Source organism: Gobius niger, assembly GCF_951799975.1.
Source record: "Gobius niger genome assembly, chromosome: 4".
Lineage (NCBI taxonomy): Eukaryota > Metazoa > Chordata > Actinopteri > Gobiiformes > Gobiidae > Gobius > Gobius niger.
Window position 1 is genome coordinate 17,118,091 of NC_136855.1, and position 22,411 is coordinate 17,140,501.

General features: G+C 40.9%; 2 protein-coding genes across 3 annotated transcripts in view; both read right to left on the reverse strand.

Moving 5' to 3' along the window:
* Positions 1–23: 23 nt before the first annotated feature.
* Positions 24–9,833, reverse strand: pros1 (protein S). Its single transcript, XM_079555204.1, has 14 exons — positions 9,547–9,833; positions 8,851–9,008; positions 8,702–8,726; positions 8,549–8,632; positions 8,300–8,422; positions 8,063–8,185; positions 6,941–7,069; positions 6,296–6,536; positions 5,598–5,784; positions 5,010–5,174; positions 2,695–2,863; positions 1,870–2,006; positions 1,252–1,480; positions 24–739 (listed from the first exon to the last, which is right to left on the reverse strand). The coding sequence occupies exons 1-14, from the start codon at positions 9,620–9,622 to the stop codon at positions 552–554; spliced, it is 2,034 nt and encodes a 677-aa protein (XP_079411330.1). The 5' UTR covers positions 9,623–9,833; the 3' UTR covers positions 24–551.
* A 3,413-nt stretch (positions 9,834–13,246) lies between these two features.
* rasa3 (RAS p21 protein activator 3) overlaps positions 13,247–22,411 on the reverse strand; it is a 41,096-nt gene continuing 31,931 nt past the window's right edge. The window contains exons 15-25 of one of the 2 annotated variants that reach the window (XM_079555846.1): positions 22,012–22,118; positions 21,831–21,908; positions 21,641–21,718; positions 21,442–21,515; positions 19,972–20,034; positions 17,762–17,868; positions 16,702–16,784; positions 16,373–16,581; positions 16,114–16,217; positions 15,822–16,005; positions 13,247–14,168 (exon numbers count right to left, since the gene is read on the reverse strand). In XM_079555846.1, the coding sequence (XP_079411972.1) occupies positions 14,093–14,168; positions 15,822–16,005; positions 16,114–16,217; positions 16,373–16,581; positions 16,702–16,784; positions 17,762–17,868; positions 19,972–20,034; positions 21,442–21,515; positions 21,641–21,718; positions 21,831–21,908; positions 22,012–22,118 (1,163 nt within the window). In that variant the 3' untranslated portion in view covers positions 13,247–14,092. The remainder of the gene's footprint in view (positions 14,169–15,821; positions 16,006–16,113; positions 16,218–16,372; positions 16,582–16,701; positions 16,785–17,761; positions 17,869–19,971; positions 20,035–21,441; positions 21,516–21,640; positions 21,719–21,830; positions 21,909–22,011; positions 22,119–22,411) is intronic. The other variant, XM_079555847.1, reaches the window with a different exon arrangement.

The following is a 22,411-nucleotide window of genomic DNA, read 5'->3' on the forward strand; positions in this document are numbered from 1 at the left end:
TACTACCTTTCTTGGAAGCAAGACATTTTCAAAACTTCCAGAAACCACTTCTTTGTAATGACAAAACAAACATAAGTTAAAAAACAACAAGTATTTAAATAGATTTGCTTGGACACAAATGTTAGGAAGTCAAGCACAGCATAATCATAGCTGTAAACTGGCAAAATAAACATTATTCAACAGTGACCTCATCTGGACATTAATAATAAAAAAAACTCTTCAAAAGACATTTGATTTGAAAGGTGACGAAATGAAACAGCTCTTGGAGCCTGGCCACCATTGACCATTTGTTACCTTGTTACCTTTGTAACCTCTACTATCTATTCATGCCTCAGAGCTCAGCTCTTTGTATCTCTTCATTTGAACATTGCAACAAACTGCTACAACTACGTCATTTATCCACCAAACGTTACCGCTATTCCAGCACTCCTTCTTCAAATAAACTACTCACACAAATCCAGCTCCAGTGACATTCTACTCATCCCCTGTGCTTTGTCTTATTAAAATGTCTCTGTAGGACTCGAAACATAATAATGATGTTTTAATTGAGGTCACTTCCTGTGCGGGGCGGGTGCTTGAAAGTGCGTCTCTGGGACTGACACTGGGGGACAGGAGTGGGACTTGATACTGTTGTGTTTACTCAGTGCCTCGTCAAAGTCCAAGTGCTGCCCATTGACAGCGATCTCCATACAGCCGTGGTAAAAGGCTGTGACAGGGGTCAAGGGCAGCGGGACGTCATCTGGGAGAGGGCACAAAACAAATCATTGTTTTTATGTGAAATATATAATAATAACAATAATGGCTTACACTTGCATTGCACTTTACAAGCCTGTATTACCAAGTTTCTCAAAGCACCACACTGTCGTCATTATTCATTCACTCCGTACTCGCTGGTGGTAAGCTACAGCAAGCCACAGCTGCCCTGGGGTAGACTGACAGTGAGGCAACCAGTCTGTGCCATCAGCCCCTCCCACCACCAACCACTCACTCAGACACTATATTCATTCAGGCCTAGTGTACATGTTTTTAGTGGTAGGGGAAACTGGAGTACCCGCTGTGAACCACTGTGCAAACAAAAGTCCTAAACAGTATTATCTGCTGACAGAAAAATCTATGAGAAGCTGACATGGTTCAAGCTTGTGAAGAAAAGGGGCAGAGTGGGCATGTGCTTTCAGAACACATTTCATGGCAATGAGCAGTTTTACTTAACTAAAAGATAGGTGTAACTTTGGAAAACTAATTTATTGCTACCTGGTATTCCGCCGATGTAGGTGCTGACAGAGTTTTGCATTGTGGCATTAAGCTTCTGCAGCGCCCTCTGTAAACCTTCTGAGGCCATGTATGACACAGTGGAGGAGTTGGCAGTGATGGACAGGTCTGTAGACGTCACATTGAGCCGCACCATCACTCGCTCCGGATAACACAACATCATCGAGTCTAGAGTCGCCACAGGGTAGCCATCCAAAAACACCTGCAAGTTCTGCAAAAAAAAAATATATTCATAAATGTTTGTTTGGGGCATAATCTGAAGCACTGGTTACGATCATGGAAATAAACCAATGGAACAGATGATTGTGTTTTTCTACCCCACACAACTCAATAAACACATTAGCAGCAAATAAATAACATTAAACATTCGAAAGCAAGAAATGCCCATACTTTGCATAATCCTCAAAGCTCTCAGTCATCCAGGGGTTTTCCATACACTATCATGTGTCATTTGTGTAATGTTTTTTACTCTCGCCTTACATGTTGAAAACATTAAAAATGTATAGTTTAATCAGTATGGTGTTTTCCTGAGCTGTAACACCATCTAAAAACTGTGGTAAAGTAATAATCGTGTTGTACAGTAAAGTGTTGGAAACTTACAGCATCGTCTTCATCTTTTGTGAGTACTGCCAGCGACAGTGGGACAGTGTCATTGTGGACCAGAGCGAACAGGACACCTGTGCTACTGGACGGCCGTATACTCAACGCAACATCAATGTGCCAGCTGTAATCGTCACCTACAAACAAACAGTTTCATTTGCAAAATTAGAAAGAGTCTTTATTTTAGGACCAGAAACATTAAATAGCAGACCAATGCGAGGCAAAGAAGAGATACACCAAACTGTAGCCCCTGACTGCAGGTGAGCGGCCAGAACAGTGAAACATAGGCTGTCATTAAATTGTGTTACTGTATTAGGGCCCCAAACCTGATATGCAAATGAAAGAATGTTGCTTGAGTAAAAAATGCACAAATGCTTCTCATTTTGCAAATGGCCAACGTTTGGTAACCCTAACACAAACAGGTGACAGTGACTACAATACACTGCCAGGTGACAAAACAAATTTCACCTTACTACAAGCAAGAAATAAGGGGCAAACCTTTAGGTCAAACCCCAGCACATCCTCAAAATGCCACTCTGCCCCCTTTAGAGCTCACCAGTCCAGCCCATCCCGTAAGTAAAATTCACATTTAGATCTTTAAAGTAAAACAAAATATGTATTTTGTATGTATGTAATACCAAATACTTAATAAAACTGCAAAGATTTTAATCAATAAATTTGTCATTATTGTCGTCACCTCATAGTTTTATTTTACCCCCCATAATAATGAGAATTTTACTTCCGGTCTGGTGAGCTCCATAAAAGCACCATTACCTGTGCATGTGTCCGTTGGTAAAATCCAGTGTTAAGGGTGAACTTACTCACTGTAGTCAATGTTGAAATGGGCCAGTCCCGCGCCGCTGAAGAAGGAGCCTCTCTCCACATGAACGTAGCAGTGTTTGCTCTGTTTCTCCTGAATGACCTCCTTCACTCCGGACGCGCCCTGGTTCATGAGGTTCCAGCCACGAATGCAACCGTCCAGGCGGGGATTGATCTGAGGACAGTATACAACAACTGTCATGCGGTTTACACAGTGCAGATACTGAGGTGCCTCGATACATTTATTTGGGAGCAGAATGTATTTGGTTTACAGCACAGTGATGGCATGGCAACTGGATGGAAATAGCCAAACGTAGTAATGGTCATATTATTAATGGAATGGAATCTTATTTGTGTAGTGCTCTTTTTACACATGACATAATCTTCACACAGTGTTGGGGATATATTCATTAATTCACTACACTGTACGTAGAGCTGCGGTTTCCCTTTGAGGTAGACTGGCAGAAGTGTGGCTGCACACATCTGCACCAACAGAACCTCTGACCACCGCCATTCATTCATTCATTCATTCATTCATTCATTCATTCAATCACTCACACCGACATCACTCAACCCCACCCCAACCACTAAAACCCACCACTGAAGCCCTACATGGTAGTAGTGGTTGGAGAAACCAGAGCCAGGGGTGAACATGCACACTTCACACAAAAGGGCATGTAATAACCCTTACCATATCCCACCATACATTAGCAGGTAGCACGTTCAGCATTTTCTTCATAATACAGGAACATGGCTCCAAAATGTATTTCCCCTGACTGTTCCTTGCTACCATGCGATTTCTATCATGTACAAATGCTCTGTAGTTTGTTGCTTCTTCTTCAACAAAGTTTGATGTACCAGTAGTCAATCAATCAATCAATCAATCAATCAATCAATCAATCAATCAATCAATCAATCAAACAATCAATCAATCAATCAATCAATCAATCAATCAATCAATCAATCAATCAATCTTTATTTATAAAGCGCTTTTCATACCGAAAGGTATCACAAAGTGCGTTACAGATTCCAACATTTAAAACAATACACCTGGCACAACCTCCCATATATATATTTTATATATTAGGATTATAAATAGATTAGTCAGTTAAAAGCTAGTTATAAGTAGATTAGCTAATAGATAATTATATATAGATTAGTCAGTTAAAAGCTAAGCTAAAAAGGTGGGTCTTGAGCCTGCTCTTAAAAACATGAACGTTCTCTGCAGCCCTGAGCTCCTCCGGCAGGTCGTTCCAGAGGCGAGGGCCGTAATATTGGAAAGACGCCTCACCATGAGTCTTTTTGTGGACTTTAGGAATAACTAGGAGACCCCTGCCGGAGGAGCGAAGGGGCCGTGAAGGTTCGTAAGGTAAAAGCAGTTCTGAAAGATAAGAAGGACCAAGACCATTAAGACATTTAAAACCCATTAAAAGAACTTTAAAATCGATCCTGAAACACACGGGAGCCAATGCAGCGATTCTAAAACCGGTGTAATGTGGTCCCGCCTCCTGATCTTCGTCAGGACACGAGCTGCTGAATTTTGTAAGAGTTGTAAACCTGAGATACTCTTTTTGGGAAGACCAGAAAGCAGGGCATTACAGTAGTCGATACGACTGGTGATAAAAGCATGCATTAGCGTCTCCGTGTTGGCCCGAGAGAGAATGGGGCGACTCTGGCTATGTTCTTTAGATGGTAAAAAACTATCTTTGTGATATTCTTAATGTGTGGAATAAAAGTCAGCTCAGAGTCAAAGATCACACCCAGGTCCTTCACCTGTGAGGAAGGATTAATAGACAGTGACTGTTGTTTGGGTAAAAGTTTCTCTCTCGGGGCCTCAGGGCCGATGATTAACATTTCAGTTTTGTCCTGGTTAAGCTGGAGAAGGTTTTCTGCCATCCAGGATTTGATATCTGAAATACATTTTGAAAGTGCATCTATTGGCCTGGTGTCATCTGGAGACATGGAGATGTATAACTGTGTATCATCAGCATAACTGTGAAAATTGACCCCGTGTCTCCTGATGACATCACCAAGAGGGAGCATATACAGGTTAGAAAGCACTGGGCCTAAAATTGAACCCTGGAGCACACCCCATGTAATTCCATGCACCTTAGAGGAGCAGGTATCCACACTTACCAAATGTATTTGTTGTGGCAACCTGAGAGCGCAAGTATATAAATAGAAAGAAACTTGGCGTGGATGACACTTAAACCCAACTTAATGAACTTAAGCCCAACTTAAACTTAAACCCATAAAATGCCATTCGAAATCATGTAATAATGAAAGAATAGAGCATGTGTTTCCATTTTTGAAGTGATTACCGGTTTGATGACGTTGTCGGTCTTGTTGGGCAGTCCTGCGATGTAGACTTTGGTTTCCAGTTTGCCGTTGATGGAGGTGAACAGGCTCTCGGGGCTGTTGATGCTCATCACGGCCTCTTTACTGATCTTCACACTGATGCTGCTCTCAAGTTCATCCACAGAGATCTGAAACATAAACACAATTCAATTACAGGATGATTAAATCGAAATAGAACTGCAGTCTGGCTTTGCATTATTAATTTACTGCACTTAAAGAAGTACATCGGTCAGACACAGAGACAAGCACTGGCAGCATTGACTGGAGAGTTGGGTTGTTGGTCTAAAAAGTTGACCATGTAAAATAGAAAATTCACAAATGTTTTTACTCATCAATGTCTTGTCAAATTACGGTGTAAAATCCGCTCTTTCAGCTTTCTGAGGACTGTGTAAGCTAAATGTGCTGCATCTTATTTCCCTAACCATAGTAGAGTGAATACATTTTGTTCCCTGACAGTATAATGTGATCACAGATATTTGTGAACTACATGAAGGACACACAAATGTTAGCCGGTAAGACTCTACAGGTGATTCACAGTCTTCTTCTCTTACCACGTGCCACTGTCCGTCATTGATAACTTTCCCCCCGCTGGTGACTTTGAAGCTGTGCTGGTTTTTAAACTGGACCTCGATGCGGCCTCCCCTCAGCCCGAGCATGAACCACGAGTCCTGGGACGACTCGGCGTAAAGAACTACTCCCTCGGGGTCAAACGTCCGGAAGTCAAACTCTGCTGCAAACCTGGAGTAAGAGGGAGGTCACTGTCAGCTTAAAAGTGTAAAGGGGAGAATACATTTAGCTGTTCTGCTGAAAAGGGAATTACGTTTATTTATATTGAATAAATATATGCAATGGGGGAGGTCAGAGTTCAGTGGCAGGTGTAAGCTGAGGGAGGGTAGGAAGGGAGAGAGTTGGTGGAAGAAGCTGTCCTTCAGGCTGCTGTCCCTGACTGCGCAGTCTCCCTAAAGGCAACACACTGAAGACTGTGCGATGGGGTGATGATGCTCAGCTCTTGCATAAGTAACTCAAAGGAATTCAATTGAATGGTTGGTTTTTGGCTCGTCCTACACATTAGGACATTGCTGGAGCATGTTGGGGCTGGAAAATACATAATTTTAACATTTTTAAATTCCATCTAGTCCCTTTAACAACGTTGAAAACCCCAGGGCTTAGCATGAGTCCTGCAATCATACCCATCTGTCATCCAGCAGTGCCAAATTAATATCTAAACCTACTTTTTCATCGTTCTTACTTGGTATTTTCTGGCAGTCGAAAGCGTAGGTAGATGACTGGGAGTCCCGCGAACTGCTCCCCGAGGTACAGCATTTCCGGGTGTTTATAGTCGTACAGCTCCACACAGACCGGGATCTTGTCACAGTGGGTCTGATCCGGGGCCAATCGGAGACCCGCTCTGCCGTCACAGTAACACGCGTAACTGCCCTCTGTGTTAATGCAGGTGTCGTCACAAACGTTCAGTAGACACTCGTCCACATCTGAAACACAAGAGACAAGAAATTAAGTGAAATAACAACATGTACAGTAGACAGTATGAGGCTTGAACTGTTTTGCTCTCTGGTCATAGTGGTTAGTGCTTTTCAACTATAAAAATGTGTCACATGTGGCTTTCTTACCGTAATACATGTTTGTATTGTGTTAATATGGTTCATATGACCGTCTGAAGAACCTCACTTAAAAAAATGCATAAAAGGTTTGAGCACAAAGGGGCTTGAAGGTGTTACAAGCGAAAAAGAAATCATCCAGTATTTGACCAGGAAAAGCAACAAGTTATGATTTTTCTTTTACAATGTGCTGTATATTGTTGACAATATAACAAAGGTGACACATTAATGATCACGTAAAATGTAAAATGCAGTATCCTAAATATGTCAGCCATTACCGTTGCAGGTTCTTGATGTGAAATTATACTTAAATCCTTCAGGGCATTCGCACTCGTACATCCCAGGAGTGTTGACACATTTGGCAGGTTCTTTACAGATATGAGGATACTGTAGGCATTCATCGATATCTGAAAAACAGTGGGAAATGGACATTAAGGTGAGAAAGAAAAAAAAATCATAAAAGAAAATGCCAATTTTTTGTCTTACAAAATAAAAATGGATAGAATCAGGTTTGAAGTTTAGATTTGTACATAATATTGCTAATTTGTTTAGCAAACAGGTGTTAAAAAGTGTTATCAGTAATAAGTCAGTAACATCACGTGTGTTTTGAATCACGATAAAGTGAGTCATTCTTTTAAATAAAAGCAATAGGACAAATGAAGTAGCAAATATTTGTAAAGACTTTGTACTCGCTAAGCAAAGCAATTCAAAGTAAACAATGACCACACACACTGTCATATTAAATCAAACTGGAGTAAAATGGTTCACAATGTAAGCTTTCTTTACCCAATTAAGTTATATATTTCTTACCCTACATATAAAAGCCCTACTCAAAGCTTTAGTGAGTGTTACGTAACAGGTCAGACCAGGTCAGTGTCAGAAATTACAAATGGAGGAAACATCTGGAGAGGGTTTGATGAAGTTCACAGATGCTCCATAAGAACATGTTGGTTCAGCTGCCCAATCTGTACAATGTATAGATTAAAACTGAATATAGCAGCTGGCTTTATGCTACAACAGGCACTAACAGGACAAGAACATGCTGAGATTCACAATGTTCCTATGTCCCGGTGTTTGTCCCAGTGTACTCTTATTTTATTAACACAGTTACCGTAATTTATGGTACATATTTTGCCAAAGTGATCATATTTTATTTACTTTTACACTTACACAACAAACCTGGAGTCATGTTTTGCTTCATGCTTAAGTACTGATGCATATTCTGCCATAATCTAGTTTATTACACCTTCGCTGAGAATGCTCGGGTCAGATTACCTTCACTACGACCTAACTAACGACTATTGCCTGTTTCCATTCATAAACAACATTTTAAGTTATGACCCAATACAATACCAAGATTAACGTGTCATTAATGTGACTTTTTAACGACGAAGCCTTACCCACACAATCTTTATCACTGATATAGAAGCCCTCTTCACACATGCAGCGAAAACTTCCGAGAAAGTTGTAGCATTTTTGGTTGCACCCGGCGGGATGGTCAGGGTCTGTGCACTCATCAATGTCTGCAAAAACACATGGGATTGAATTTAAGATGTATTGGCCGTATAAAATGTAAACGTTAATGATAATTCCAGGCATAAGTTTAGTTCTCACTGTATAATTGTGCGAGTTCTTACCATCTTCACAGCGAGGCCCCTTCCAGCCCGCTTTACAGACACAGGTGAATGTAGCCTGTCCGTCCACACAGCGCTCCGAGCCCTCTTTATAACAGGGGTATGGGATGCACTGGTTACTGATCTCTGCAAGAGAGAAAACAGTTATTTTAGATCACCTGTGTGTCTGAAAATGAAGCAGTGAAGCGGTGAGAGGGAGTGAGTAAATGTCCTGAGTGGAAGGGAGAGGAATGGATGGAAGGGCATTATTACCATTGACACAGGTGCGAAGGTTTGAAGGAATGGTAGAATCTATGTTCTGATTGTTGATGCCCACCCTGTGTGATCCCAAACAGACTGCAACAAGACTCCATATTATTAAGCAACCTAACAACTTCATGAATTAACTATGATCAGTAAACTCACCAACATACTTAGGGTAGAAATATTCCTGAGAAGAAAAACATCACACATTTAGAAAGACATGACTTTACTAGCTATAACTGGACCATGGATCAACATGGAAAGGAAACGTGTCAATGACTTGTGGTGGGTTTGGTGGTCAGATCATGTACCGTCTCAGGCTGGTTCTCAAAGATCTCCCGCGCCTCCTCTTTGTTGCACAGCTCCTCGATGCACTCTCGCTCCAGGTTTCCCTTCTTGCTTTCCTCGAACAGAGAGTTGGCTCTGCGGTGTCTGCTGAGGAACTGGGAGGCACTGGTCCGGCTCAAGACTGACAGGAGCCAGCAGCAAAACAATGACAGAAAATAAGAGCAAATTAAAGACGTGATCTCTGGACTCATATGAACATTATGAGCTACAGTGTTCACAAATATTTTATAACCATCATTGATAGATAGCCACCTCAAGAGATATAGCCTGACATGTGAACCCCTCTTGCAGCTTGTCCCTGTCTAACAGATGGCTGGATGGTGCATGGACCAAATGGACACACTAATTACGCTTCTGTGAAGTGGCCTGAAAACACTCATTGCGAAACAGTTGTTTCCCAGAAATGACCTCCGTTGTAGAGCAGCAGTGTGCGGGCATTGTTTCAACTTGAGTTAATCATTTTAATAGACAAAGTCCAACACAATGACAATTTTAACCCTGGCTGGCCCTCTAAAAATGAACCCAAATCAAAGTCCCGCTTGAGCAAGACGTGTGAAACCGGCGCAGAGCAGCCAGAAGGCTAACTAATGCGTGTGAATGACTGTTTCGAGAACGGTTCAACTCATGATCTGAAAAAGGCTAAACACTTACATACTTACATCGATACGCATCGGCGAGAGTCACGAGGAAGACGAGACAGGCCAAGGACTCCCCGAGCGCCCGGCGTCTCCACATATCGAGGCGGTGTGCTAGGCTCGGCTTGGCTCTGAGTGCGCTGCTGAGCGCAGGGAAAACTTTATTCTTCCCGAAAGTGTTTTCGTTGGAGAGTGGGGTTTAGGAGCGGGGAGGGCCGCTTCTGATAAGCGCAGAGGGGTCTGAGGCAGCAGAGTGCGCTGTGCCCCGCTTTGAGACCTGTGGCCTGATTCACGCGCTCCCGTCTGTGGTCCGGGTTTGAGTGGGAATCATTGCTTTGAAAACACTTCCACAAAACACTGGGCTGTTGGCTACAGAGATTTAAGACCTGTCCACGTGGACTGCAAGACATGATCAGAGCCAAAGGTGGCATGTGTGTAACCGTATTCTTGTAATTTAAACTCAAAGTAAAAAGAGAAAAACACAGTAGCCTTTTACTGTCACCAAAGCTAAAACATCCTCTCATAGCACAAGCAAAAAGGCTTTACATTTTTCAGGAAATGATCTGTTGTGTCATAATTTTATGTGTTAATAAATCAAAACAAAACGTGCCAGTCTCATAAGTATGACATATTATAACTGTTCATGGTCTGAGAATATTACAAAATGTTACCATCCAATCTAGGAACTGGACCTGTGGCAAGGATGGCCCGGGGCTTCAAACAAAAGTCACAAGGGGCTTTATATGATACAGTACATCGGGGGTAGCCCACGTCAGGCACAGGGGGCCGAGGGTTAAAGTGAGACCAGAGTCTCAAAAACATGCTAAATACAAAGGATGGACAATGGCCAAACAAAAGACACAGACACAAGTTTTACATTAATATTGGTCTCTTTTATATTCAGGAAAAAAAACACATCACATTTTTACCATTCATTCAACATTTTATGTACACATTAAGAGGCTTATTTTAATACTTTTAAAATATTTGTACAAAATACACTGTTCTCCCTTTACAACATGTTACGCAGGTTACCACAAAAGGTCAGCAGATGTGCGCTTGTTATTTTTGGAAAAGTGAATGGGCATATTGAATTACTTTCTCTTTTTGTTAATCATTATTGCATGCTTAAAAACAGTTATTGCATAAGTAATATTTCTTTGCTGGCTTCGGGGCAGGAGGAGGAGTACATTACTGTCATTTCTGGTTCCCTAACACACAGCTGGTGGTGTGCTGGGAAGGATTAGTTGGAAATGATACCAAATGTGCAAGTCAAGCATGAACATAAGGTTAAGTCCAAATCTATTCATCCAACTTTGGTCAAACTAAAAGTACAAACAAGTGCCCAAGGCCACGAACCAGGCTTTGAACCACTTGACGGTAAATTTGCCAGAGAAACTACAAGGAGGCTTCCAATATCCAAGTAGGAATGTGCAAACAAAGAATAAACTCGAAAGCTGCAACGGTGGCTGGTTATACTCAGTTAAATTAGATACGTAAAGTGCACATAGACAGTTTTTCACGCTCGATGAAATCATTCAGGTGGTAAGTGAAGTGGAAATTTTATGAAGAAAAGTAGCATTTTGTTATGTTCTAAAATAAAAGTGACATAGGAAGAGGGAGCGTTCCATATTCCAAGGATAGAGGGTCCATCAATGGCCCATCGGTACAGTATGGGAGCATGGCAACAGTTATAGAAATTCTATCTCCTTGTATACGTCACATCCAGTGCCCAGGTCCAAGGAAGTGAAATAATAAACATCATAAAACAAAATGGCCGAACCTGTCACATGCATTGTAAATACATTTTGACGACATTCTTGCTCACTTAGTATCAGTTTATCCCCACTTTTTTACATTCCCTTGAGTAATGGTGCTCTTTACGCAAGACCGTTGTGACCAATCTCCAACTCTTCCCCTTTCCTAATACATGACTTGCTATTGCTAGTGGAGGCAAATAACTTTATACATAGAGAAAAAAAAAATGCATCAACTTCAAGGGGGTGTCAAAAAATGGAAATAACGACACATTTTTTTGTGCACACTTGTGGGGAAAATTGCAGGAGGTCTATAAGGCACTTGAAAAGGGCCAGACAGATCTCCTCAGACCCTACAGCCATCCGTTGTGGGCTGAGTTCAAGCTGCTCCTGTCCGGAAGCAATATGACTATCCCCAAATGAAGGACACATAGATTTAAGAACTGCTACTGCTACAGATCACAGTGCTCTTTGGGGGATAATACAGATATTTGGGGGGTAATGTATCCCGGCAGATGCTAAATAGTGAATGCAAACTGGAAAATGGCATGTAGCACCTAATTCACCTTTTGAAATTCCGAGTGTTACAGCATTAGGGCCCAAGATCAGATATGTAAAAGAGAGAATGATGCGTGCTACTCGTTCCGCACCTCCTTTGACCCTTGAGGTGTCATGCATTTCTTTTCCTTCAAAATGCTCAAGGTTAAAGCCACACTGAGGGACATTCCCAGGTATTTCTCACCAATTAAACCACCCATGAGTAAATTAACCCATGTATTTTCTTGTATTTCTTGTGTAAAATGTAACAGAGTGTGGCTTTAAGTTGGCAAATAATAAAAAGTCAAAGTTAGGGACCTTGCAAGGACCTGAGCAGAGATTTTGTAGGTTGCAACGTACATCGAAAAGTATTCTTTACACGAGGGAAAAACAGGCTACTACTGTTTGACTATTTCAGGCAGTGATTTTATACATCTTAAAGTGGTTCTGCCTTTGCCCACTCGTAACACTGGGTTAGATCAATTGGCAAATCAACTCAATCAGTCGCTCAAGCACATTATTAGACACTCACACACGTCAGTCATTCAATTACACAGCGAGGTTTCTGTAAGACAAGAAAACATCATGAGAACAATATATCGAGAGAATGCGATCGGAGAACAGTACAGGAAACGTGATATAAAAACAATTATGCTCCAAAAAGATAATTATTACAAAAGTGATATGACATCTGGCACTGTTTGGGACATGATTTGACTTGTGGGGGGGGGGGGGGGAAACAACATGACGCTATAATAATGTACACCGATACAAACGACTGCAATAGTTAGAAGTTTGGCTGCTATCACTGACTTTGACTAACTAGGCTTGTTTACATGCAAAGGTTTGGCGAAAAAACTGGCAATAAAGGTGAAATGTACAAAAAAAAAATGTGCACAAGAAAGCATCACATAATATGAATGGTACCTTAGAGAAAATCTGAGGTTTTCGACAAGTTCTGAGGAATGTGTTCAAATCAGGTTTCACTACCGGGGTAATCCAGGGGGGTGCGAAGGTAGAAGGGGGGCTCTACAGTATAGGCAGCGAACAGGGCAAAAAGTGTACAATACGTCATTCATTCAACCGTTATAAAGACTTCAGGACAAAATCAGAGATGCCATTATTGGATACCTGCGAGATATGATAATAGCTGAGGAGTTGAATAAATAATGGTGGGGGGGTAATCTACAAAATGGGAGCTTTTGTTAAATGTGCCGTTTCATATTTGTGGAAAAGGTACATTGTTTTTAGCAGAGAAACAAGACACATTAAACGATCAAAGCAGAGGTTTTAGTAACCGATGCATTTTCTTATCTTAGGATCAATACAAAAATTAAACTCATTTTCTGAGATACCAATAAAAAATGTAAAATAATATACAAAGCCTTCATTTTTCTTTACGATTTAAGTAGCCAAGAAACTACCCTTTGCTAGTGGCTAAGTGAGCCTTTAAAACAGACACGGGGGAAAGAAATTGCAGAATTGCCTTGTGGATAGTTATGAATATGAAGGGTTTGGCCTGGCAGACAAACAATAAAAGCATTCACTGATTTGTCATGTTTTAACATTTGTCATGTTGAAAGTGGTTAAAACACTACTATAACCATTGTACCAATTACAAACGAGGAACAACAAGGCTTTGAAATGTGGAAATAAGGTACAACATCTTTTAAAACAACCAACATCGTGAGTCTTTGGGCCGTGATTGGTCCCTTCTTGTGTGTCCTCGACCTTCACAGCCTTCCTGAGGAGGTTAGGAACAAAAGTAATAAAATATATGCCTAAAACACCTCCCAAAATGCAAAAAAATACAGTCTGTATTCCATTAGTTTGGTCATAAAAGTCAAGAAATTAAAACACGCTAAGAGAGCTCCAAGTGTGCTGCTTGTTCATCCATACATTTGGGGACAATTAAAGTGCGTCACTGTCAAGAGCGTCCAGTGAGAAGATCGAGTTCAAACGGATGCTAAAACTTCATTTGTATCTCTCACAATGGTTCTTCATTGCCTTGATGAAATTCAAGGTTTCTCCACAAATTGTAGCGATGCACCTTGAAGAAACTGCAGAAAGGGACGCCACAACAGCTCCCTCTGTCCAGCCTCGGAAATCTTCTGTCGTCTCGTCTTCGAACCAAGTGCGCAGGTAAAATTAGCACGCCTCTCGCTTCTAATCTTCTCTCTTCGCTGGACGTTGAGCGCAGCCTTTGCTGAGTTGAACCTTCTTACAATGTAGAAAGATATGCTGGTTGCCTGGTTCAGGACGGTGCTGGTCCAAAGCTAAATGGAATAAGTGGAGCTCTCGGACTGCTGTCGAATGTAGCACTGAAAGCTTTTGTCACCGATCGGATGTTCCCTAAAAACAGAAAAAACAAAATGCTATTTCAATCATATGTAGGGTTTACTCAATGGAACAGTACAGGGTGAATTAGGATTTAAAGGAATAGGCCACCGTTTTTACATACTGAGATATGTTCTTACCTCACTTTAGACGTGTTAATATAAACCCGTCTGGTCTTTGTCCGTGCGCTCTGTCAGGCAAACGGAGCACATACGCAGCCTCTCCCACATGTCACATAGCTCCAAAAAAGCTCACGATAGAAGCTACCAAGCTCTTCCACGTGTTCCCTATTTAAATAAAGTTATGTGAAGTGTTTTCATGCGAAGTATATTTACACAGAAATGTAGCATGTCGATTTTATAAGCAAATAAAAAGGAGGACTATATTGTGAGGCGTAATGATACGAGGAGCAAAACTACATTTCTGTGTAAATATACTTCGCATGAAAACACTTCACGTAACTTTATTTAAATAGGGAACACGTGGAAGAGCTTGGTAGCTTCTATCGTGAGCTTTTTTGGAGCTATGTGACATGTGGGAGAGGCTGCGTATGTGCTCCGTTTGCCTGGCAGAGCGCACGGACCAAGACCAGACGGGGATATATTAACACGTCTAAAGTGAGGTAAGAACATATCTCAGTATGTAAAAACGGTGGCCTATTCCTTTAACAGTCTTCCTTGTAAGTGCACCTCAGCCTTACCCAATAGCCTAGTGGGCCACTATTGGCTGCACATCGCTAGGTTGTAATGAGGTGCACTTGAACCCATCAGAAACAAATTCTCAGCTATAAGTCCATCCACTTTATGAATGATTTCAACGGGAACAAGATTGACATAACTGTCCAAGTATTCATACTGTAATGTCAATCTGCCGCTTAGTTTAGTTTATTTGCATTTAAAGCACTACTAAGTTGTCTATCTTAATAAATCCTTTTCATAGTCCTTCTGGGGGTAATACAAGTGTTAATGGGATGATTGGGGGGGTCTTTCATCTCCCCCTGGTGTCTCTGGCCAGAAAACCACAACTGCAACTTTGCTGCCACCGGGTAGGTGCCACCAATACACACTAACGGAATCACAAAGAAGAAGCTAGCAGGCTAACGGGCAAAGCTAACTGCGGGCTAGCGCCACTTAAACAGTATTTATAGCCAAGTTTGAGTAAAAACATAATCTCCATTGTGTAATTGGATGTACAATATCCCTCTCTCCCTTTGTCTTTTCTGTCAGTGTAGTATTTTCTCTCAAGGACAATTAATGAGTAAAAAAAACGCAACATGCTATGACACCTGCAGTGGCGCTTATGGCCTCTAGGGGAATGAGTTACTTAGTACTGCTTTAAAACGTGAATTCAAATCCAACCCCTGGTCTTTAACATACTGTACATGCTGTATCACTGCTTCCTTCAGTTCACTACCAAAATATCTACATAACATAACCATAGTCAAAATGTCAAAAGATCGAAACAAAAGTATTCAGGATTCTTGCCCTCATGTCATCATTACACAGTACTTAGTATGTGTTTTATACATATATTGGAATTGTTTTATGATGGGACATGTTTTTATCTTCTCATACACATTATTCCACAGCCTTACTTCCCAAAAAATAAATCTTTAGCTGTTCATTCGAGCCCATTTATAAAGTTGGGTGATCCCGGAGCGTTACTTACTGACTGCCTATCTTGGTCTTCTTGAACTTGTCCCGTTTGTACTTGGTGTGCTGCTGCTCCAGCGTCTGTACGGCCGACACGATCAACTTCAGAGTTTTGTACGTCTCCTGAGGATCATCTATGACAAAGCTGGAGTACTCCTCCAGCTCAGGACCGTCGTACACCGACTTACTGCCACACGCCTCTGTTTGTGGAGAGGAAACGCGGTTAAAACATACAGCGCAATATAATGAGCAATGATAGTGTGTGCTGATGATATAATGTAACGCCAGACTGATTTACATCTTCTGACCTTGCATGTTGATGAGTTTGGTCATGTATGTGCTGAACAGGGAGTAAATCCTCTCAGTTTCTCTGTCTCCATCGACGTCTAGCTGTATGTTGGCGGGAAGACCTCTGGAAAAGACACCGGAAGACATCATGAGCAACACAAAAACGCAAAATCACAATACATTACAAAAGCCCTTATTCATTTTCATAATTGTTCTTCTTTGATTCTCTGACTACCATGAGACCACAGGCATAAAGACAATGGCAAACAGTATCCATACCCGGTGCAGGGAGTGCAGCCCGGGGCGGCGTCTGCAGACAGTTTGCAGCAGAGCCAATGTCCGTTGAGGTAAGCTGAAGGGTGATAGGTGCTGAGGCGTTTGCGGTTGCACTGACTAACTTTGGTCAATATATCAATCCAGTCCCGGGCCTCCACGCAGTTGTTGGCCTGGATGTACAGCGCCCTCTCTGGCTGAATGACCTGGAACATCTGAAAGCAAGAAAAAACAAGTCGGATTTGGGGAAAAGTCAGGGATTCGTTTTTTTTTATTTTTTATTGGAAGCTTGAGATCCCAAAAGGCTGACAAAAGTTCACCGTGTGTGGCCTTACATTTTTCATTTTGAAAGACTCCTCCTCCAGCCGCTCCACCGCCAGGATGTTCTCAATGGGAATGCTGCACAGGGCACCCTCTCCTGGAGAAAAGAAGTACAGGTTGAAATCATTAGACTTAATTTCTGCATTACTGCCTTAAACCTCTTAACTTCCACCTGAACAGAGCACATTTTCTCCAGTTTGGCTCTTCTTCTAAAAGCTCCTTGAAAACATGCACCAAAATGAAACAAAAAGTGAAAAAAAATGACAAAAAATAGTCCAAAAATAAATCAAATACAAAAAAAAGTGACAAAAAAATGTACAAAAAAATACCCCCCAAAAAAAAGATTAAAAAAAAAAGACAAGAAAGTGTCAAAAAACGAACGATAAAGTGACGACGCAGTAACAACATGGTCTTAGCTTTGAAATGAGGCCCATTTGCTGTGAACTCTCCAGTCCAGAAGCTTTTAGATTTGGGTCAAGCGGAACATGGAGAAAATGTGGGTCTCGGTTAAGGCGGGTTATTACAGATTATTCTATTTGAGCTTTCATCTTTTTTGTAGTAAATTTAATTACTTTAAAATGTTTTTTAAAATGTGTCACTGTTATTCTGAAGAGGTTTTGGTTGCCTACACTCAAGTTTGGGGGGTATGCTCAAGTATTCCACACAGCTTAGGGGGAACACATTTGCTCCATTTGCTTGTAGTTCGACACATAATAGCTCCACATATTTCTCAACTCAAGCGAAGCCAAAGCCAATTATCTTTTATTCATCCAAAACTGCACTGAACAATAAAGGTGTACAATGGATACTGCAGTCTATATATATACTGTTGGAGTTGTTTCTCGTGTGCAGGAGGACGGCCTGGATGCAGCAGAATTATTGCCTACTCAGTAACTCGATCTGCAGCACACATGTGAGAGAAGGCGCTCGGGCCAAGTGTCCCATCAGCACTTTCTCCCATTGTTTCTCACACTCCACACAATAAAAGAAAGAAAGAAAACAAAAAAACAGATTCGGCTGCAGTGCACTAAACCCACACAGAGGCATGATTTCAACGAGTGACGACGATCGCACCTTTGGTTTTGTGGTAGGTGAACTCGTGGTTGGTGAGGCGGAACCATCTCTTCTTAAAGTTCTTCATACCAAAACGATTTCTCCCTTGGGCTCGCTTTATCATGAATCTGAGAAGAGAGTGTGAAGAAAAATGCATGAAAAGAAACGGTTGGCTTTCAGTACAGTATGTGCCTAAACAGGGACTGATCAATTCACTTCTGAATGCAACAATAATTATAACAACCACTATTGATTTTATGTCGTATTCAAGCTCTTATGTGCATGCCCATAGTCAGCAGTCTGGTAATCTATTGCATGCTTGCAGTCTTCCTGTATCCTGCTGTACTTGGTGCTAAATCTATGTACAGCTCCCACAGAAGTCACATTGGTATGAGCGCAACAATTATTTATCATAGGTTTTTCAATCGGCAACAAATTACGTATAGATAATTGTCTTCGGAAACTCATCATGACATTGAATGATTAATACAGTAAAGCTGAACTCACTCTCTTTCACGATGCTTTGCTAACGGCTCAGCTAAACTTACTGCAGATTTAGTAATTGCGATCCCCGGGCAGGTGTACACGACAAATAGCTTTCTGAAACATTAGTAGTACCTTTATTGATTTATTTTCAATACGAGCTCATCAATAACCATACACTTTATCGGATTGTAGCCTGAATCCAATCATTCTCTGACACAGCTGGTTATTAAGGATGTGTTTCTTTAACCTCTTATCCCCCGCCTGAACTGAGAACCTGAGCAGATTTTCTCCAGTTCGGCTTTACCATAACACTAATAATAAAAAGGCCCAACCGGAGAGCTGCGTTTGAAAGCTAAGACCTACCAAAGTGATAGTAACTTTTTTGCTGCCATGTTTTTGTCACATTCTTAAAGCGTTTTTGCCTCTCTGCTTTGTTGCTTTTTCATTGCTTTTTGTTTTTTAGTTGCTTTGTGTTTTGGCCAATGTTGTGTCACTTTTTTTGGTCACATTTTTGTTTGCTGTAGTTTTTTTTTTTACAGCTTTTAGATTTGGGTAAAGTCAAACTGGAGAAAAAGCGCTTGGTTCAGCAGGCGGGGGTAACGAGGTAAGAGGTTACGTTTTTAGATAAAATATTTGTCGATAAAAGGAGAAAGACACGTAACACAGTCGGTATGGATTGTTCAAGGAAAGCAACCACAGGGAAAAGCTGTGTTTCAAGTAGGTCACATGGGATACAGTGGACCAGGATCAAAACACGAAGAGTATTAATATTACAGTTTAGAATAGCATTTGTTATAAAATAGCTCAACAAAGCATCCACCCACGCTGACCAATAAAGCCAAGGAAAAAGCCCCAAAAATTGGTTCAAAGTTCCCGAAATATTATCCACAACCAAGGGATGTTCAGACTCCAAACCCTGAATTTTGTATAAATGTCTTGTTTTGAGTTTTGCTTTCAGACGTGCCAACACTAACATCACATACAAAATCCAATGAAATGCAGAACCCATACAGTATAAACACAACAACAGGCACATCTTATAAAGTCAGCAATCCAATGTTGAAAATGAGCACAGCTAAAAAAAAAAAAAAAAATGTAAATCAATATTGTTTTCAAGTTTGAGAGATTTGTTGGAAAGCACCAGTAGCAATTTTACTGTAACTAAACCCCACACCAAGCAATTCCAGCACCATCTACATCGACGCTTTCTACTGAAGCAAGCCTGCACTTTACTTCATAAGAGTGCAACCACAAAGCAACTAAGTCTGTCGCCCAAAACAGGTGAATATTTATTGATACTGCAGTGGATTCAGGGAGTTTCTATATCCCTCTATTTATTCCTATGTTATTATGCCATTGATATTATTCATCTAAGGCTTATATTAAGGCATTATGTTCCTGTGCCTTTACCACAAACCTAAAACTTTTACGAAAACTAAGCTATGGGTGCAATGGACGTTTGTGTAAATGTGTAATTGAAGGGTAATCAGTGTAGAAAATATTTATGATTTTAATGTCAGGCTGCTACATAACAAAGCAGAAATGATCAAAAAGGGTTTAAAAACTTTCCGAACCCACTGTACATCACCGCTAACTCACTCATTATGAAGTAAAGTGCCATAGCGTCTACTGCAGCTCTTAGATGCAGGTTGGATAATGCTCGGGTCGGGGTGGGGGGGACGGGGTGGGGGGACATTGCACACACAGGGGACACAGGGCGAAGCTCGATACACGGATGCTCTTACCTGCCCTTAGTGCTTTGTTTTGAACCCTTCCCATCAACCCTCTTTATTGTGAGTTTTACACTCCTTTACGAACGGGAGCATTAACAGAAGAAGGTGGGGATGTACATGACTAGACTGTCAAGCTTGAAACGGTGGTCGTTTTAGTTTCAGATATGAATACAGATGTTAAGGATTTGGTCATGTTTTTGTACTGAACGGTGGGGCTGATGATACATTATTGGAAAATTGTATACATTTGCTTTATTGTGAAATACTGCGCCTAAAACTGATGTACCTCACAGTATATGTTAGGCCAGGAGTCTCCAACCTGTTTTCTTCCACGAGATAATTTTTACAAAATAAAAACAGTGGAGAGCGAGTTTTGCTTGTAACTATGGGAATGTACTGCACTTTTAGGTGCAGTACATTGTCATTTCAACCCAAAAGTATGAATTTCGTTTATTTACGATATTTCACCTGAAGCAAAAAAGAGAAATGACTGATTCTGACTTGAGACAGTAATAGAAAAAATTGGACTGAAGAAGCCTTTGTTAAACTGAAAAACTGTGGGGAGCTACTTGGAAAGGGCTGTGAGCTCCCGAGCAACAGGTTGGAGTCCCCTGCACAGTAGGTTTTATTGTAAAAAAAAAAAATTGAATTAAAGCTAGTCTGTTTCAACTCTTTGGACAGGATTTCTTGAGTTCAGATATTGACGTCAAAAACAAAAAACATAAAAAAAAAAAAAAAAACCAACTCAACGCTCATGCCAAGAAAAAAAGTTGTATCTATACAGAGGGAGGAAAAGGCACCGGTATGTGACCGCTTTGGTATTTCTCACATTTCTGCCTAAATTGGTCATAAAATGTGGTCTGATCTTCATCAAAATCCAAAGAATGAATAAACAGTGTCTGCTTAAACTAATACCACCCAACATGCGTGGAATAAGTAGGTGAACCCTTGTATTAAACAGCTGTCTGATCCTTCTTTTGCAGCAGTAACTGTTTTCCTGTAGTTGCAGATTATACACTCATAACGATCAGGGTGAATCTTGGACCATCCCTCTTTACAAAACTGCTGAAGTTTAGTGAGATTTCTGGGGTGTTCACTTACTTTTTCCTCCCTGTCCTGTGAATGTTTACATGCTATGGCCAATAAAAATATGATCAAATGTAAATGTTTGGGTGGTGTTAGTTTAAGCAGACACTGTTTATTCATTCTTATGATTTTGATTAAGATCAGACCACATTTTATGACCAGTTTAGGCAGAAATGTGAGGAATTCCAAAGCGTTCACATACCTTTTCCTCCCACTGTAGTTGTATTTGACACAATATGATAATGGAAATGGACATACAGTGCATTGCCTAAAAGTGAAAAATACCATGATACTGTATGTCGTAAACTTAAAAAGAGTAACCATGTCAAAATGATGCAATCTTCAATTATGCGAAAGATGTGTATTTTGTCAGAAAGCATAAAGTTTCCAGCTTACCCCTCTTTGAGCATGATCGGCGTTTCAATGCTCTTCTGGTCCCACTTTCCTGATGTTGAGATTAGATCTAAAAACTGTAAAAAAGAACACATTAAAATAAAGGACACATTTTATTACCTGTTACACATTGCCCGCATGCTTTCCAAACCACAGCAGCACAGGCTCCTTTTGTTCAGTGAAATTAAAACCAACGACTCACGTTTTTCACAGCGTCGGCGTATTTCTGCTCATTGAAGTAATCGTAAAACGCCGCCATGTAGGACTCTTTGAAATTGGCCTAAAAGGGAAGCCGGTGTAAAACAGATGTTGAGGGATTGGGAATTTAAAAGAGAGAAAGAAAAGAACAAAGATATAAAATCTGTCACATTTTAGTGTTTTGTAAAACTCACAGATTTAGATTTGGCGAGACTTCCAAGAGTCTGGATGGTCTTGGAGATCAGAGTGAGGGTTCGGGACGTGGCGGGATCCTAGGTGAGACAAGTGCATTTGTAGAGCACAGGTCATATACAACGGTATTAAAGCACATTTACTCAAAACCACAGGTAAAGTTGTTGGTAAAGTTGAACTCACTGGATGGTGTGGCCGTAGCTGGAACAGGTTTGGAGAAAGGATGGCTGGTGCAAAGAAACGAAGGAAGATGAAACTGCTCACTGCGGTGTATCGGACATCCTGGTCAACTGTGTGGCAAAGGCAAAAACAAAATATAAGGAATCCTCAACTGTTTGTGGCGTACACACATATACATAAGTGTAATATGTGATCAGGGTGGGAAAACAAACAAACCAAAAAACTTTATGGATTATTTTGTCCTATTAAATTCCTTTTTTTTTTTTTACATATCTAATATTGTCACAATCAGAATATGACTGGGATGACTTTGGCCTGTCAGCATTGAGCATGTACATGAGTATGTACAGTAGATTTGACACGAGTTTTAGTATTTGTTTAATCAAATCAGCATCATGTGTGC

Excerpts from the sequence above, each read along its gene's own strand:
- pros1 (XM_079555204.1), bottom strand. The coding sequence starts at position 9,622 with ATGTGGAGACGCCGGGCGCTCGGGGAGTCCTTGGCCTGTCTCGTCTTC. Across the intron at positions 8,633-8,701 it reads TTTCTACCCTAAGTATGTTG|TCTGTTTGGGATCACACAGG; the intron begins GTGAGTTTACTG and ends GTCTTGTTGCAG. Across the intron at positions 740-1,251 it reads CTACATCGGCGGAATACCAG|ATGACGTCCCGCTGCCCTTG; the intron begins GTAGCAATAAAT and ends GCCCTCTCCCAG.